This window comes from Phasianus colchicus, chromosome 2 (genome assembly GCF_987193195.1).
Source record: "Phasianus colchicus chromosome 2, bPhaCol1.hap1.1, whole genome shotgun sequence".
NCBI classification, from domain to species: domain Eukaryota; kingdom Metazoa; phylum Chordata; class Aves; order Galliformes; family Phasianidae; genus Phasianus; species Phasianus colchicus.
Genome location: NC_143437.1, coordinates 109,843,838 through 109,862,085, shown reverse-complemented (window position 1 = coordinate 109,862,085; position 18,248 = coordinate 109,843,838). Strand labels below are relative to the sequence as shown.

The window sequence follows — 18,248 nt, the reverse complement described above, 5'->3', positions numbered from 1 at the left end:
ACTGCTGAGAAGATACAGGAGACCAATAGGTGAACACCTCACACGTTTCAGCTTCTGTGTCCCTGGTCATATGGCGTCAGATTTAAGAGAACCAAGCTTGCACTTTAAGGGTGGTATTGTTACAAATCAAAATCTTTTGGTTTTCTTTTTTTTTCTTTTCTTTCTTGAAATGGAGATTGTTTTACAAGTCAAACTCATTTTATTCCTTGATCTATCATGCATTCAAGCTAAAAAAAAGTCATCTTTCTGTTAAGCAGAAATTGGAACATGGCATTTTTGTTGTCTTCAAAACCAATGGCTAGCTGTAGAATAATACAGCTCTATTTTGTTGGATTTGATGTTGGATATGGAATTTTTGCAATTTCAAATAAAAAAGACCTTTTCTTCAGGCATTCTCAGAAGTGGGTGGAAAATGTTGAGTCCTTGTTCCTGTTCTCATTGCCTTAAAGCACAGCCTCCTGTTCCACCTCAGTCTCACCCTGGAAATGCTCAGAAACAGCTGGGCTATACCGAAGGTTGGGTTTGGGGACAGCAGACCCAAATACAGGGGCTGTCCTGCAGCCAGGTTGGGAGTTCTGGAGTTCTAGAGAAAGGATATAGAGAAGGACAATAAGAAATGGAACAGCTTTTGTATAGGAAGCAGAGAAAACCATATCAGCTTGAAAAAGAGATAGCTGAAGGGAAATACAATTAAAATCTGTAAAATAATGATGGAGAGAAGGTTAAAAAAAGAAATCTCATTTATTGCCTCTCACAACAAAAGCGCATTTAATAAAACAGTCAGGAAGTAGACTCCAAATGGTTTTTGCACAGTGAAGAATTACCGTGGCACGGCACAGTGTGGAAAGCGAAGCCAAAAATGGGCTCAGAAAGAGCAAAGAGCAATTCGGGGAGGACAGGACCACTGGCAGCACTGGTACCAGTCTGTACAACCTAGAAGTCCCTAGCTCATTAGGGAAATGGTAAGGTAAAGATGAGTGTGGTCTGTTTTTACAGTGTTTCGTTAAGCATCCTGCCTTGGCTGCTGAGACAAGACACAGAGCTGGACGGATCCAACTGTTTTTATATTCTAAAAGAGTAACAGAAACAGTCAAGGGTGTAATGATGCTGACATAGCCAATGTTAATTTTACTTGCTTTAGCCACTCTAATCTCTGGACTTGACCATTTGCAAGACATCATAATCCATATCTGGCCAAAGAATTTGGGATTAACACAGCGAGCGGAGATGTATAAGGAACGCTCCTTGAAAATCTGCTGACTGTGTGACATTCGTTCCTCATTTCTTCTGAAAAGAGAAAAAGTGGCCCTTGAAAGGCTGCAGGAGCGAGTTAATGCTGATGTTTTGCTGGTCAGCTTCTGCTCACAGTACTTCTGCTGTGCTGAAATTCACTGTGGTTGCTTCGGTACATGTGAGAGGCTGCTTTTGCTTCCAGATGAAATGTGTAGATAAGAAGCAGGTGCGAGCTGAAGATAATGAGCAGCACAGGGTTGGGATGAGACGGCCTAAGCTTGCGCTGTGAGATATCAGTAACCAAACTCCCACTCAGCTCCGTGGGAGCAGGGCTGCAGCACCGCTCACAAATCACGCCACCAGCAGCTGTTTTATCACCTCCTTGGGTATTCTCTCCATAATTTCACCTTCCTCCAGATTTTGGCACTCTGCAACTGCCTGGGCTGTAGGAAGATGCCCACAGCATTCTGGAAGCACAGGGTGCCCACTCAGGCTGCATGGCCTGAACGGCTCTGGGGCCAAAGCGGGCGGCCGCCGGCCCCACGAAGCTCTCGCAGCCGCTCTCACTCTGACTTTGCAGCACTACTTCTCCATGTCTAAATAATGTATTGTTGGGTGGCTTCTGATGGAAAACGTTACTGCTTACAACAGGGGACACTGACCCCTGTAACTGTTGCCAAACGTTGTCATTGATTAGTATTTAATAATTTGAAGGACATTTTTTACTGTAAAGAGTGGAATGTGGCAGTTTTCTCCCTGTTCATCTTAGCAATAATGTCTGGATGTATACAAAAGCATTTCCAAATACTGGCTCCTCTCCTCTCCTCTCCTCTCCTCTCCTCTCCTCTCCTCTCCTCTCCTCTCCTCTCCTCTCCTCTCCTCTCCTCTCCTCTCCTCTCCTCTCCTCTCCTCTCCTCTCCTCTCCTCTCCTCTCCTCTCCTCTCCTCTCCTCTCCTCTCCTCTCCTCTCCTCTCCCATTTTACAACTCTCTGCACCATCCTCACTTCACATATCCCTCATCTCACCGCTCACCCAATCCCCAATCCCAATCCCCAATCCCCATCCCCATTCCACATCCAAGTCTCCAATCCCAATCCCAATTCCTAATCCTCACCCCATCTCCCCCTCAGCCCACTTTCCCGCCTTGAGGCTCCGCCCCCTCCCACCTGTTCCCGCCCACCTGTTCCCGCCCGAAGCGCCGCCGCGCACACCGCTGTCCGAGGCGCGGTGCGAAGTGGCGGACAGAGAGGGGCGTGTCCAGTGGGCTGGGGGGCGGGGCTGACTCTCTCCTCGCATTCTTACTGGCGGCGCCGCACGCCCATTAGGGCGAAGCGCTTCGGTGATTGGGTGTCGGCGGCCCCTTCCCTCCCGCCTCCTCGTCCACCTTCGCCTCAGCGGCGCGGCCGGCCGGCAGCAGCGGGGCGCTCGGCGGCGGCGACGGGGCGGCAGCGGCGGGGAGGCCGAGGCAGCGGCAGCGGCAGCAGGTGAGGGCCGGGCGGCAGCAGCGGGGCTCGCGGCAGCCCTGCCTTGTCCCGCCGATCCCGTTATATAAGCGCCCTGCCCGCTCCCCGGCCCCGCCGTGCCGCGAGGAGATGGCCGTGGGCTGGGGGCCGTTCCGTCGGGCTCGGGGGTCGGGCGGCGGCCGCCGCGTGCGGGACGATCCTGCGGGGCGCTGCGTGGAGCCGGGCAGAGCCCGCAGCCGGGGCCGCTTTCCTCCGCTCCCTCCCCGGGGATTCCGCGGGGTCCCTCAGCTCTGTGCGTCCCTTCAGAAGCGCTTCGGCGATGCGCGGCCGCTGTCGGTGCGTTCCGCTGCTGCCCGGCCGTTGCGGCAGAGCTGGGAGCTGTGGGTGCCCGTCTGCCGCGAGCTGACGGAGGGCTGAGCGCCGGGAGCGGACAAAACTCGCAGAAAGAGCGAACTCGTTGGGTGAGAGTGGCAGAGGGCTTTCTGGTTTTGGTACGTTATCAGTGCTGTTACCCGTTAACTTTATCGAAGTGCAGGAGCTGTGTGGAGGAGTCCTGCTCCCCTCCGAGGGAGCTGTCAGCTCCGTGCTGTAGCTCTGCCTGCCTCCAAGCTCCGCAGGGCACGGGCACATCCAGGGGCTCTGTGTGATGCTGTGCAGAAGGTGTTTGTTGTGGTGGTTTTCCCATTGTAAGTTAGGTACATGTGAGCATATAGACAGCAAGGGGAACGGCTGTTGTGAGGGTGGATGGTGATAGGACAAGGGGGAATAGCTTTAAAGTGAGACAGGGGAGGTTTAGGCTGGATATGAGGAGGAAGTTTTTCATCCAGAGGGTGGTGAGGCAGTGGAACAGGTTGCCCAAGGAGGCTGTGGATGCCCCATCCCTGCAGGCATTCAAGGCCAGGCTGGATGTGGCTCTGGGCAGCCTGGGCTGCTGGTTGGCGACCTGCACACAGCAGGGGGTTGGAACTGGGTGAGCACTGTGGGCCTTTGCAACCCAGACCATTCTATGATTCTATGATATGCACCAGCAAAGAAAACTGAGATTTTATTCTGAGTTATACCTGAAGTTTTATTCGTGTTTAACGCGATTTTATGGTTTGAATGGATTTTCTTTGTTCTGAAAAACACTGTTTATTAGAGTGCATTTTCCTTGTTCACCTATTTTGAGTCTTTAAACATGACAGCAATCAGCAGGCTCTCAGGCTGCCACGATGTGGGACGTGTGCTCTGCTGGCATGCAGCAGTCCATGGCTCGGTTCTTGGGCGCTTGTCACACTGGTTGTCATCATGGTGTCTGACTCATGGAATCATTATGATTGGAAAAGGCCAGTAGGATTATCTAGTCCATGGCTATCAAGCCATGCCCACTAACCATAGAATCACAGAATGGCCTGAGTTGCAAAGGCCCAAAGTGCTCATCCAGCTCCAACCCCCTGCTGTGTGCAGGTCGCCAACCAGCAGCCCAGGCTGCCCAGAGCCACATCCAGCCTGGCCTTGAATGCCTGCAGGGATGGGGCATCCACAGCCTCCTTGGGCAACCTGTTCCAGTGCCTCACCACCCTCTGGCTGAAAAACTTCCTCTTAAAACCATGTACCTAAGAGTCTCTTCTAAGCACTAAACACCCTGAACAGTTTCATGTTGCTCTGACTTCGTGGCTTCTTCCTTTCTGCTCCTCATAGGGAAAAGGAAGTAGGTCTTGGTGAGAATTGTGGTATATATATGAAGGGCTGTTATACTGCCCTCCGTGTGAGATGACAAATCTGGCTGAAGGCCTGTGGTGGTATAAGGCTGTCCACCCTTTTACAACTGGATCACATAATAGAACAGTGCAGGGGCCAAGTGAAGGTAAGCAGAAAGCTTGCTCTGGTTCCTTTGAGTTTGGGGAAGATGATTCTGTTTGAACACATTAACATTACCGTGGGACCTTTAGTGTCTGATGAAATGGTTTGAAGTTGAGGGAGGGTAGATTGAGGTTGGATGTCAGGGGGAAGTTTTTTCCTATGAGAGCGGTGAGGTGCTGGAACAGCTGCCCAGAGAGGCTGTGGATGCCCCGTCCATCCCTGGAGGTGTTCAAGGCCAGGTTGGATGGGGCCCTGGGCAGCCTGGGCTGCTCTGAAATGTGGAAGTTGGTGGCCCTGCATTGGTGGGGGGTTGGAGCTTCGTGATCCTTGAGGTCCCTTCACACCTGACTTTGGTTTTTTAGGTACCATTTTCCTTTGTGGCAGTGGGCTGGAGCCCTGTCTGCAGGGCAGAGCACGGGCTGTCTGCTGCCTTGTTTCCTCCATGGCTGGAGATGCAGAGTGCTTGGCTGGGTTCCTGCACTAGGTGTAGGATGCAGCCCTGGTGTGGGAGGCACACTCGATTCTGTTGAGCAACATGCAGGTCTTGAACAGCTTGAGCTGGCCAGCCTGCTTTAGATGAATAAAAGTGAATAGTCCCTTTGGATGTTAAAAGCCTCCAAAAATAGTTACAAAGGCTCAGCTAAATTTAATACGGCTCTAATGTCAATGGAAGGATTAGAACATTTGGGATTTGTACCAGTTAGCATTAAAAAAAAAAAAATCCTCTTCCTCTCAACTCTGCCCCTTCTGTAGCCGGGATAGTGGAGGCTGGCCCTGTTTGCTGTGGTGCTGACCAAGTGGGAGCTGGAATACAGCAGTCATCTGCATTGTGTAGGAGGATAGCTGTGGGCCAGGCAGGCTGAGGGAGAAGGCAAAGGGAAGGGATGGCCATGGTCTGTGCTGCGCTTAACCTGCAGCACTTCATTAATCCTGTCACAGGAGCTCCCATTCTGCTTTCTAATTAAAATGTCTCCATTTAAATCCCCAGTGAAGAATTAGCACCACGCGAAGGTAACACCAATCTCCGGTGCTCATTTAGCAGGAAGGAGTGATGTTTCAGTGGGTTGTTGCTAGCTGGGCTTTCCGTGCCTTCCTGCAAGTCTGTGTTGGCCCTGCTGCCTTCAGCAGGAGCTGAGTCCTTGGGGTGGCACTCAGACTGCTAACCCTTCTGCTTTTGGGGAATATTTGAAGTAAGAACTAATCGTTTCAGGAAAACTTTCCAAGGGGAGGCGATTGGATTAACCGTTCTTTTCCATCTCTTAGAAATAGGCTAAAAGTTACTGATTTTAAGTTGGAGCTGAGGTGAAATCCTATGCTTTCTCTGAATCCTTCTAGAAAAATAATGCAACTACATTGCTCTGGTTTTTCCCCCAGTTTCTCTGTTCCTGCAGATCGCTGTTTTCAGGTTTGCAGTCAGGACTCAATAATACTTTTTTGTTTATGGTGATTATATTTAAAGCTTGCATTTGTAACAGTTTGTTTGCTTTATGAGTAAAAATAGAATGTTGTTTGTCATGGCAAGCAGTGTTTAACAATAATAATAAAAGTAAAGTTTCCTAGCAATTTGGAGAGTTATGGGCCTGTTTCTTGGTGTCCCAAAGGGATTCTTTTTAAAAACTCTTAGGACAGGAAAACGGTCACCAAGGAAATGCCTTCTTACTTTCCATAAATACAGTGGGTAAATCTATACGTATGTGCTGATATTTAAGCAACTGGCCCATTGAAACACGTTAGGGGATGGTGAAAACCTCTCACGCTTGGTATTTAGAGCTATTGCTAATTACGAGCTCATGGACCCCTTGGTCACAGGAGAAGAAATTCTGGAATCACTGCTACTGGTGTGAAGTGATGCAGACTATGCCCAAATCCCACAGCAGGAGTCCAAGGGGGGGTTGCATGGGAGGCTTGCAGGGTGCTGGTTTGCCTTGGGATAATTGCTACAGTTGTTGGGATGCTCTGTGTGGTGTATTTTCTGAGTGGAAGTTTTAGAGTCAAAATTCAAATTCAGAAATAAAGCTGAGGAATACAGATTACTGAGATGATCAGAGGGCTGGAGCAGCTCTCCTATGAGGAAAGGCTGAGGGAACTGGGCTTGTTTAGCTTGGAGAAGAGAAGGCTGTGGGGAGACCTCATTGTGGCCTTCAGTACTTGAAGGGAGCGAATAAACAGGAGGGGGAACGGCTGTTTGTGAGGGTGGATGGTGATAGGACAAGGGGGAATGGCTTTAAAGTGAGACAGGGAGGTTTAGGTTGGATATGAGGAGGAAGTTTTTCATCCAGAGGGTGGTGAGGCACTGGAACAGGTTGCCCAAGGAGGCTGTGGATGCCCCATCCCTGCAGGCATTCAAGGCCAGGCTGGATGTGGCTCTGGGCAGCCTGGGCTGCTGGTTGGCGACCTGCACACAGCAGGGGTTGGAACTGGATGAGCACTGTGGGCCTTTGCAACCCAGGCCATTCTATGATGCCCTTAAGGCAATGTCTTCCCAGGTTTTTGTGAAAGTATAAATGGGACCGTGAGGGGAAATGTAGCTTTCTCAGAAGGAGCTCTGATGTAAATGGGAGCAGCTTCCAGTGATTGTGTTATTGCTGCATGTAAGACAACTTTCAAATGTGTTGACTTCATATTAGGATTCAGCTCATGCAGTAAACATGAGTTAGAGTTAATTGGTTTAAGGGACTTGAAATGTAAATTCTTTTGTTCTGAAGTGTTAGAGTAACTAGAGGAGTTTTTTGACAGGGACTTGTGAAATGGCTGAGTAAATTTAAAAAAAAAAAAAATCCATAAGCTACCACCAGCAACAACAGAACACTTGAGTCTTAAGGGGTTAGGTAGGTTTAAGGAAGGACACATAGTTATGGCTGGTATTATAGGCATGTCTAATGCTAGTTAGGATGAGTAAGAATTCCTGCTCATGTCTGGCTGAAAGTGATTTCTCATGTGATGTTTTATTATGACAGTTATTGCAGAGCTTTGGAAACTGAGCTCATAACTTCATGAATGCTCTAAGTGGATCAGTTGCTGAAAAATAAAATCCTGGCCTTTGTTAGGATCTTTCTTGACGTGGTACTTGAGGACATGGTTTCTGGGGGTGGGTTGGTGCTTGGACTAGATGCCCTCAATGGACTTTTCCAACCTTAATGATTATTGCAGCCATGTAGTACGTCAAGCCAGCTAACACCCTAGTGGAATTAAGCCTCCAATTTTCTCCTTGTTCCAGGCCACTAAACTTCCTTCAAGTGAACTGAGTTGTATGGTCATGCCATGAACTGGATCCTTCTCCAGTATCAGATTGTTGGGGGCCTGCTTCCACATGGAAAGCTGGGGCTGGAAGTGAGCAGCCCCAGGTGATGGTTGGGTTGTAGCTTTTAGCAGCAGTGCTGCTTTGTCTGCATACAGCTGGAGGTTTGAGGAGTACCAGCACATGCTGTTGATTCAAGCACTCTTGTCTTCACTGGTTGTCACCGGGCTCAGGATCATAGGTGCTTTGTTTTGTTGGGGGAGCATGTATGCCTCCTGGTTGGGAGATCTCTATTTTAATTGTCTGATGTTGTTCATTCCTATGTCTTTTTTCTTTTTACCCTGCAAAATTTACCATATGATAGTCACTTCATGCAGATGTTTTTAGTTGTGCAGGATCCATCTGAAACTGGGCAGAGGATTTAATAGCCAGGTCTAAAAGCCTGATGACTTGGAAGATCAGTCAGCACTTTGGGTGCATCTGAAGTACAGAAGGGGTGTGTGTGTGTGAACATGCACTTCCCCAGCGCCTCCAGATCCTTAAAAAGAGGTCTCAAAAGGCATGCAGGACAGTGACCACAGTGACCTTCATTAGAGAGCTTGCCTTTGCCCAGAGCTCATGTCCTACTGAGAAATCTGCCTCAGCACTTGACTGAGAGAAAGGAGCAACCTTTCTTTTTACATAAAGACTTTGGCAGAATGAGACTGCTGTCACACTGCAAGAATGTTTATTACCTTGCAGACTCAGGTGGAGCTTTGATGCCTGTATATGACAGAACCACCTGCTGTGTTTTATTCTTATTTCCCTGTTACAATCTCAGATGCTTATAAACCGAAACTTGATTGTCACAACTCAAAATTCTGTTCTGTTTAGCTGCTTGCTGTTGTGGTTTTGCTCAATTTCTACTTTGTAATATCTTTATGTACTTCATAATGCAAACATAATATTTCTCCTGTAGAAGGAAGAAAGCTGTTTAGCAAAGAGGCCAAGAACTTAAGCTTTGCTCCTACTGGTTCTGTGTCAGTTCCTCCTCATCACTAGAAAGCCCAGTTAGCATTAATTCACACTGGAGTTCCTACAGCTTCTAAGCATTGCTTCATATTGCCTTTATCCTCTGCAGTCTGCTGTGTAAGGTTGCTTTTCAGTCCCCCTCAGCTGAGCGGGTTCTTCCAGCACAATGCTTGCACGTGGGGAAGAAGGCTTTTCCTCAGAGTGCCCCTCGCTGCTTCTCAAGTGCCTTCACCAACTGCAGGCCGTTTGCCTGCTGGGAATCAGAGCCCACCCTCACTGGCAAGTTTCTAACCTGAGATAAGCTGAGAGTGGTTGTGCTCATGTCAGACTGAGCTGGCAAAAATGCTGGTGTGCATCTGAGAGCTGAGGAACCTGTCCTCAGGGTGACACTGTGAAAGAGATCATTAGCCTGAGCTTATTACTCCTACTTCCTTACAGCACCGCATCCTTTTTGTTTTAAACCCCTCCCTCACAAATTAAACGTAAGGAATGCAGGGCTCAGAAACCATTCTAATGTTAGCTGTGACTTTTGGTGCCTGGAGAAGGAGTGCAGCTAAGATCCTGTGACCTACTGTGCAGCCCATTACATGCACTGTGAGTACTGCTGCTCAGTATTTAACAGATACGTGGGGGTGTACCTCTGGAAAAGGTCTGCGCAGTTCTAGTGTGAGCTCATGGTTTGGGCTCCATGATCTCTGCAGGTACCTTCCAACCCTGCTGCTCAAATACAGGCTGTGCCAATTGGGCTTCCTCATGTGCTGTGAGAGCAGAATACAAGTGGGCTCAGCTCTGAGCCGACTCTTTTGAATACGACTCCAGTGTGTTTCCTTGAGGACTTCTGTCATTAGCCCTGAGACTTCAGCAGTAATGATTTCTGGCACTTCTGTAACGTGAGGTTACAGTAGGATGTGCTCGGTCATCAGATGTCACTTCTGAGCTGCAGCAGGAAGGGGGTTAGATGAAAGCCACAAGCATGGCAAATGAGCTCTGTAATCATTGAGACTAAGCCTAAATAAAGTGTAGAGCTCAATTTTGGACAGCAGTTCTGCAAAATGCAATGGAAGCAATATTTACAACTATTAATAGAGAATAGCAAGTATGCGGTATGGGAAGGGCAAATCTGAAACACATGAGCACGCTGTGTTTGTGTCATTGCAACTCCTGCTAGGAGAAGTCAATGACTACATATTGTTATTGCTAGAAACATCAATAGGAGGGAAATAATTATTCTTCTGCATTGCCTCCAGTCAGCTTGTTAGAGAGCTCTGGAGGGGTTGCAGGTTACAGCTGCTATTTAATACACCTCTATAGGGACTGTCTATGGCAGCCGCAATAAATAGCAGCGTTTATATGGACATTTCCTTTCTCTCCCCTTTCTCTGTTAAGAGGTTTATTCTTGCATCAGTGGTAAGGACAGTGTTTGGTGGATTGGCCTGTTCCTTCTGTGTCCTTAGAATGGTCGAAGTACAGATAGAAATATCTGTACCATGACGGATTTGGGAGTAAGGGCTCCAAAATTGGCAGGGTTATCCTAAAAGGTGGTGAGAATTATCACATGGCTTGTCCTTTTCCTTTGCTTACCTTGTTGTTTGCTTCCTAGTGACATCAATGTGCAAAGAAAAGAATTGCTAATGGGCATGGAAAACCAGTATATGTTCTGTCCTGGAACTGCAGAAGCATTTATCTTTGTTCTTTGTAATCATGTTTCTTAGTTGTGCTGTTTTTATATTATTGCTACTTTTCAATAGGGTTGTCTCTATTCCTTGTTTTTCTGTTAGTCTCATCCAATGCATTATTGTCTCTGAGCAAGCTCAGAAGCACTAGCCTGGCTTCTCTGGAACAAACAGGACTCCTGTTGGCACAAATGTGTCCTAGGCACAAATAAACATACTTTTTTCTTACAGGGTGAGTGAAACTCCAGTCAGGCTTCGTTTCTGGCTGTGCTCAGCAGCTTGTGCTGATGTGCTCAGGTTGTTTCCATGCCAGAGAATGAACCTAAAGCAGAGTCCCTGTTTGAGCCTTCGTGAAGCCAGTTTTGGTGCTCAGTTTCGCATGTTGTATTGAAATAGCCCGAGATACACATCCTACAAATTAAGCCCTGAACTATGAATTTCTGTTCTTGTGTATGTGCTATTGCTAAGTGTGGTGTAACTGTGTCTCTCTTCTTCCTGCTGCTAGGGATGAGGGGTGACTCCTACTTGTTTGGAATGCGAGGCCTTGGGCACTATGGCTGCATCGCAGAGGATGGAGGACAGTTCTTACTCTACTCTATAAATGGTGACAGCGATTTAAAGAGATGTTTCACGGAAGAAGATTTTCATGAAATCATTGACTTCAACGACCTCCCGAATTCTCTCTTTGCTTGTAATGTTCACCAGTCTGTATTTGAAAGCATGGACAGTAAGGTACAGTGCCAGTTTCCATCTTTTCAGTATAAGAGAAGCATATGATTTATGTGATATTTGTGTTTGTTGCAGTTTTGAGGAACCAGCAATACTTCTGTCTGTTGTATCCAATCCAGCTTCTTTGCATGAGTTTTTTTCTGAGGTGGGCAATAACATTCAAGAGCCTAAAAGCCTTTTTGCCAACTACAATGAACATTGTTTTTCTTTTGGTGGTTCAGGTTTGTAGAATACTAAAATGTGAGTACATGTCTCTATAGCAACAGTAATTGCAGTCGTGATGGAGGTGGCAAAGTTAAACACATGAAAGACATTTCCCCTTGCTGATCACATACCACTGTAACAGGACACTGCTCTTCCTGTATCTTCTCAAGTGTTTTGAGTTATGTATCTTACCTGGAGGACCTGAATGAATGCTAGTGCAACAAATTAAAGAGCACAAGAATATCTTCTGACTTTGCAATTAGTCTGAAATAAAATAGTTGCTTTTTGTTTTTTGTTTTAAGAAAATCATATTATTTTCATCCAATCAGACAGAAACACTCCTACATTCTGCAGTATGTCTTCAGGTCTGATTTCTAAGCCTATTATGTTTCCTGAGGGAGATGTCAGGAAAATAAAACTGATCATTTGGAGCATTATTGTCTAATGAGGTCGGTCTGGGCTAATAGTTACAGGCACATGTGAGGCTATTTAAGTTTCTTGTCCAGAAAAGTCAATTTGGAGACAAGCTTGCAGCAGTGAAGCTGGGCTTCAGCTACAGAGCAGATTTGGTGAGGCTGAAGCATGGCTAGGATGGGCGGTGAGTCTTTCTTATGGTGGGAAGACTACCACATGAAAGGGAATCAGAACTAGGCTTTTAGGGGGTCCTTTCATTCAAAGATACTGAGCGAGCTTCCTGGTGAGGCTGTGCTCCTGCCATTGCTTGCAGTGCTTTGGAGTATTTTTTCAGACCTCTTTGTTTTCCATGCTGATGTCATCTTTGAGTAATACAGATGAGAAGGGAGTAATGTTCAGACAGCACAGGACTAAACAAAGTGATCGTATTCATGTATTTAAAAATCCCACAAACAAACTAAACTGCGGTTTTGGAAAAGTGATGAATCTTTTTTTCCCCTTTAAAATCCTTTTGCTCGTAAGCAACTTGCACTCTGCTAATTTGTAGAATTTCATAACGAACTGTTAAATAGCTTCAACTTTCCTAAAGGTCATAATGCATATTTTAGAGGTTTGGGAATGTTTTCCCAGATAGTTCTGGCATTCAAAGGCTCTGAAAGTACATTTTGAAAGGGAGACAACAAAAGCCTGCCTAGAACTAGGGAATTTCTCTTCCTTCAGCACAGATTTTTATCCCCGCTTGCTTCTAAGCTTTCCCTTTTTGAGAGCTGTGTTCCAGTGGTGGCTTAGTCAGAAAATGAAATGGGAGATTATGTAAGTAAGTGGGAGAGCAATCCCTGTGGACTTACAGGACTTAAGGATTTGTCTTAGAGCAGCTGGGCTGTGGAGGTGCATCCTGTTGTGTGTGTGGCCATAAGCTGTCAATGCCATGGGTTGAACAGCTCTGCTGGCAGGTAAGCAGTAGCTCCTGGAGGGCTATATTTAACTAGATGGGATTACCTCCAGGTTTCTCATTAACTCGAAGGGCCTGGGGAGTCGATTATGGTTTTTATTATTGCTGTAGAACTCATACTTGTGTTCCTGGTCGATTTGTACTTGTAATCCTTTCTATTATTAACTGTTGCTTCAGCATAATGGCATGCATGACTTCAGGAAGAAATGTTGTCAACTTCAGATTCTCAATGGCAATTAATTAATACGTCTGAATTATATCATCAATTATGCATTGATTCAATATATAGAGGTACGCTATATTTTTACTGCTGTAAAATGTTCTCTGAAAAGATGACTGTAGTCTACAGTAGGTTTGTTTTTAATCCATTCTGCAGAAGGTGAAGATGTTGCAGTGTTATCTTTGACTTTGTGGCTCGTGGCCTACACCTGTAGGAGGGAAATAGAGGTATATTTGATTGAGAAGTTGCAAGTTAGTGTGAATGGTTATTTTGGTTTGGCCTGTGAACTTGCTGCGTGAACAAAGTTTATGTATATATGTGACTCTGGCATACATACAGCAAGATTAATGTAAAGAATTCACTCTGACAGCTTCTGTAACAAATTCTGTTACCTAATGTGTCATAGGAGCTGTCAAGTTGAAGCTTTTAACATGTATCTAAGCAAGACACTTACTTTGAAATACCCATCTTTAGAATATTTAAGGCACTTACTAATTGAAAGGCATTTAAGTAGTATCAGTTCTAAAGTAGTTTCTGGTTTGTGCTTGGGTATAGGCCTATAACAGCCTGGAGGAAAAGCATGGCTACATGTAGCCCTGCACTGAGGATCAGCTGCCTCGCTCCATCTGTCCTTACCACATCCTGCCCCAGGTACACTCTTGCAGCAGCATCATGTGTTGTACAGTGCTGCTTTGGAAGTCTTCTGTCTTGCCTACCAGACAGCTCTGGGCAGCCTGGTCTGGTGGTTGGTGACCCTGCACAGAGCAGGGGGTTGGAAATGGATGAGCATTGAGGGCCTTTGCAACCCAGGCCATTCTGTCATTCTATGAGAGTGCTTTGGACAGCTGGGTTGATAATAATGGCCCTTGGAGGATTTGTAGGGGAGGACCTGCCATCTTCAATGCACTAACAGCTTGCTCCAGCTAAAGGAATGTTGTTCTGTTTAGATGCACACCTAACAGAATCACCAAGGTTGGAAAAGACCTTCAAAATCACCCGTCAAACCGTCCTCACCAACAGTTCTCACTAATCCATGTCCCTCAACACAAAATCCAGATGTTCCTTGAACACCTCCAGGGTCGGTGACTCCACACCTCCCTGTGCAGCCCATTCCAGTGCCTGACCACTCTTTCAGAGAAGAAGTATTTCCTAATGACCAGCCTGAATCTCCCTTGGTGCAGCTTGAAGCCATTCCCTCTAGTTCATCTAGCCATCTAGTTCATCTATCACGGCCAGTCTCCCCTTACAGCAAGTACCATTATATATTCTTTACTTTATGATTGGAAAATACCATGCTTCTGGACAGATACTGAAAAATAAAGGCCTGGAGAGTTTAATTAACAGGGCTGTTGCAGAGCTGGGATCAGATTTGGCTGTGTCCCCATCATTGTATTTTTCCTTTTTCTCCTGTGTAATGAAAGGAGCAGATTTTTGTTTGAGTGTACAGCACTGCCTTACTTGAATCTTAGAAGTCTGATTTTTAAGAATTTTAAGAATGAAATCACTCCTAAATCCTGGAGTTTATCCTACATCTCTTAGAAAGAAGCTGACATGACTCCTCATGTTGGTGAGGTGTGGCAGAACTGTGCTGTTATTTTTAGCTGATAATGTGACTGACTGAGAGGTGCTGCTCCTCTTATCTGAACAGAGCTGTTGGGGTGAGGAGCCCAAGGGCACAACCCTGCTCCTGAGCATGGAAATACATTTGTTTTAGCAGCTAATTGCTGCTGGTAGCTGTTGGGCTTTCCAGATGATAGCACTTCTCCTGTGCTTTTCTTGTATTTTATTTTGTGTAAATCCTTTCTGAAACTACTGTAACGTGACTGTGTAATTCCTCCAGGCTGATGCTGGTAAGCACTCTGCCACAGTGAGGCCTTTTTGTGTCAGGGTGTTCTTTAGGTGCTGTAATGCCTTGGGAAGTGTTCACTCAAATGTCTCCATTGGAATATGTTCACATGTGGGGAAGGTGTGTTTCTTCAACATGTTTGGAGTCTGTAGTAGAGTTTCACTATTTTGGTTGATGCTGGAAGAAGCAACAGTAAAAGCAGGTAGTTATTCCAGATAAAGAATGCTTACTTGTTTTTCAAACCTTTGACTTATCGTGACGGTGCTGAAGTCCATTAAGTGCTTTTTCTTGCCAGTTTAATTAAAACCAATCACAGAACCATAGAACTGCTCAGGTTGGAAAAGACCTTAAAGATCACCGAGTCCAACCACAACCCAGCCATCCTACCCCAACTCTAACAGCCCTCCGCTAAATCACGGCCCTGAGCACCACATCCAAATGTTTGTAAACACATCCAGGGATGGTGACTCCACCACCTCCCTGGGCAGCCCATGGCAGTGCTGAACAGCCCTTTCTGTAAGAAGTGTTTCCTGAGATCCAACCTGAACCTCCCCTGGCACAACTTGAGGCCGTTTCCCCTCATCCTGGCACCTGTCACCAGTGAGAAGAGACCAACCCCGCTCTGCTGCAATCGCCTTTCAGGTACTGGAAGAGGGCAATAAGGTCTGCCCTCAGCCTCCTCTTCCCCAGCCTAAACAGCCCCAGTTCCTTCAGTCTCTCCTCATGGGCCATATTCTCCAAGCCCTTCCCCAGCCTTGTTGCCCTTCTTTGTACCTGCTCCAGCACCTCAGAGGATGAATCGGGCTCTGTTTAGTGATTCCTACAGGCAGGGGGCACGAAGTGGAACACAGGAGGTTCCCCTCCCATCAGAAGCAGTTCTGTATTGCATAGGTGGTAACTAAGCACTGGCACAGGTACCCAGAGAGGCTGTGGAGTCTCCTCCTTGAAGATTTCCAGAAGCTGAATGGATGTGGGCCTGGGCATGCATGCTGCTCTCATGAGGGATTTTTTTAACCTTGTGTTTTCACTGTTAGCTGTTGGACGGCTCCTTGCTTTTAATACAGAATGCTACATTAGGCTTCTTTTGATTTTATTGCCTCAGGTTATTGAACTTGAGTCTGGAAGAAGATTTAAGGTTATCTCAAATGAGTGCTGGACAATTTGTCCAAGGAGGATGCTCTAAGAGATCTGTAGCTATATTTAGGAAGACTTTTTTTTTCCCCCTTTGTTCTTGCATTCAGCTTTCTCAACAAAGCAGACTTTCATGCTACAGTTGTTATGTTTATAGTGCGCTAAAAGACACTGGACAGCTCAGTGGTCTGCTGTGTTGCCTTTCACTTTACATGTTAATTCTGGAATTGAAACTTCCTACTGATGCTTTCTGACACCAAAGCATATAATTGAAATGGGTTTGTCTGTTCTGTGTGCCTTTTAAACAAAGTGGAGCCGGTGTGTCTGCTGCCATGCATGTAATGTTGTTCTGGTTCCCCTTTGCACAGGCTAATTCAGAAAGACACTCCAGGAGGCAGGCTGTGTTTCTGCAGGGGAAGATCTATTCCTTCTGTCTTCACTTTGAAAATCTAGATTGAGAAGTCAGGATCTTTTTGGCTGTATTACATCACTGAAGCCTCTAGGTGTTGAGTCATCATTATATTTAGAGGGTGGCACACTTCTTTTTATTCTAATATTAGGATTTAAGCCTGGCTTGGTGGAAAGTCACCCTAGCAAAGATGAAGTCACCGCTCCAAGGGTGGAATGGAATGCAGGCGTCATTCTGCCTTCTTGGTACTCACTGTTGCTTTCTTTTACTTTCAGTTTTTCTACCTTTTAAGGTTATCTGCTGATGTGATAACATTATCAGAAACTGCCACTCGAAGCAGGCTGTGACTGGTGCTGTGAAATCTCTGCCTGCTTTGTTTTGTTCTGCTTTGTAAATGGGATGAGTGTTATTCCCTCTCATTCTGTTTTTAAAATAATGCACTGTATATGCATCTACTAGTAAGAAATGAAAAGCTGCAGAAGCAGTGTGCTTCAGCACTTTGTGACTCATAGACTCTCATGGCTGCTGTCTAGGAATCCTGTTGTATGCCCTTCTCTGGCAGCTGGTTCTGAGAAATAACATCTAAGAACTTTTATTTCTTAATGATCACGAAGATTGGCTTCCTGTTGGACTTGGCTCTGATCTGACAGCAGGCAGTGCTGAGCTCTGCTCATTCCTGCAGCCCTTGCTATCAAAACCTTGCCACACACACCCAGTACACTGAGGCATTAACTTATTGGGTGCTCTCTCCTACAGCTATAGGAGGCTGTTCATGTTCTGAGACTCATTCTAATAACTCACTTTCTGTGGCATTTAAATTTTATTGTGTAATCAATCTCAAATATTTTGCTGTGATACATACCTGTGCAATACAGTATTTCAGCTACAAACACCTACGAACTGTTCTGGTCTGCATCAGAGATCCCATCTAAGTTGCTTGATGTGGTGATAATCGTAACTAATTGAGCCCCACGATCATAGAATATAGAATGACTTAAGGAAGGGATCTTAAAGGTCCCTTCAGATCTAAACCCTGTCTTGGGCTGATCGCCACCCAGCTGCTCAGACTGGTCAGGGCCCCATCCAGCCTGGCCTGGGCATCTCCAGAGATGGGGTATCCACAGCTTCTCTGGGCCATGATAGAAGTTCTTTTCACAGTCTGAGCTCTTGTTGTTCAGTGTTTATAAATCTATCTCAGTTAGCTTCCAATGATATATCTGCTGGACTGTGTTAGTGTATAAAGGAAGAGGTGTATAAATACCTCCCAGGTGTTTATACAGACAGGATGAAGAGCCTCTTGAGAGTAGCCCTGTGCAGAAGGACTTGGGGGTCCTGGTGAGAAGCTGGGCATGAGCCAGCAGTGTGTGCTTGCAGCCCGCAAGGCAACTGTGTTCTGGGCTGCATTAAAAAGGGGTGGCCAGCAGGGAGAGGGAGGTGATTGTCACCCTCTACTCGGCTCTTGTGAGGCCCCATCTGCAGTGCTGTGTCCAGGCCTGGGGCCCCAGCACAGGAAGGATGTGGAGCTCTTTGAGCGAGTCCAGAGGAGGACAATAAGATGGTTTAGGTTTAGGTGAGGTTTAGGTTGGATATGAGGAGGAAGTTTTTCAGCCAGAGGGTGGAGAGGCACTGGAACAGGTTGCCCAAGGAGGCTGTGGATGCCCCATCCCTGCAGGCATTCAAGGCCAGGCTGGATGTGGCTCTGGGCAGCCTGGGCTGCTGGTTGGCGACCTGCACACAGCAGGGGGTTGGAACTGGAGGAGCACTGTGGGCCTTTGCAACCCAGGCCATTCTATGAGCAGCATTGACTACACACATTGATGGTGTGGGATGCTGGCGTAACAGCTCCCCTTATATCTGTTGTTCTGTGCTGTACTCGTAGGTCA

General features: G+C 46.5%; 1 protein-coding gene across 2 annotated transcripts in view; it reads left to right on the top strand.

Annotated features, from left to right (window-relative positions):
* Nucleotides 1-2,564: 2,564 nt before the first annotated feature.
* Nucleotides 2,565-18,248, top strand: part of RCAN2 (regulator of calcineurin 2) — an 80,773-nt gene continuing 65,089 nt past the window's right edge. Inside the window, exons 1-2 of one of the 2 annotated variants that reach the window (XM_031604935.2) lie at nucleotides 2,565-2,717; nucleotides 10,966-11,192. In XM_031604935.2, coding sequence (XP_031460795.1) covers nucleotides 10,968-11,192 — 225 coding nt within the window. In that variant the 5' untranslated portion in view covers nucleotides 2,565-2,717; nucleotides 10,966-10,967. Of the gene's footprint in view, nucleotides 2,718-3,136; nucleotides 3,158-10,965; nucleotides 11,193-18,248 lie in introns of those variants that run through there. The other variant, XM_031604936.2, reaches the window with a different exon arrangement.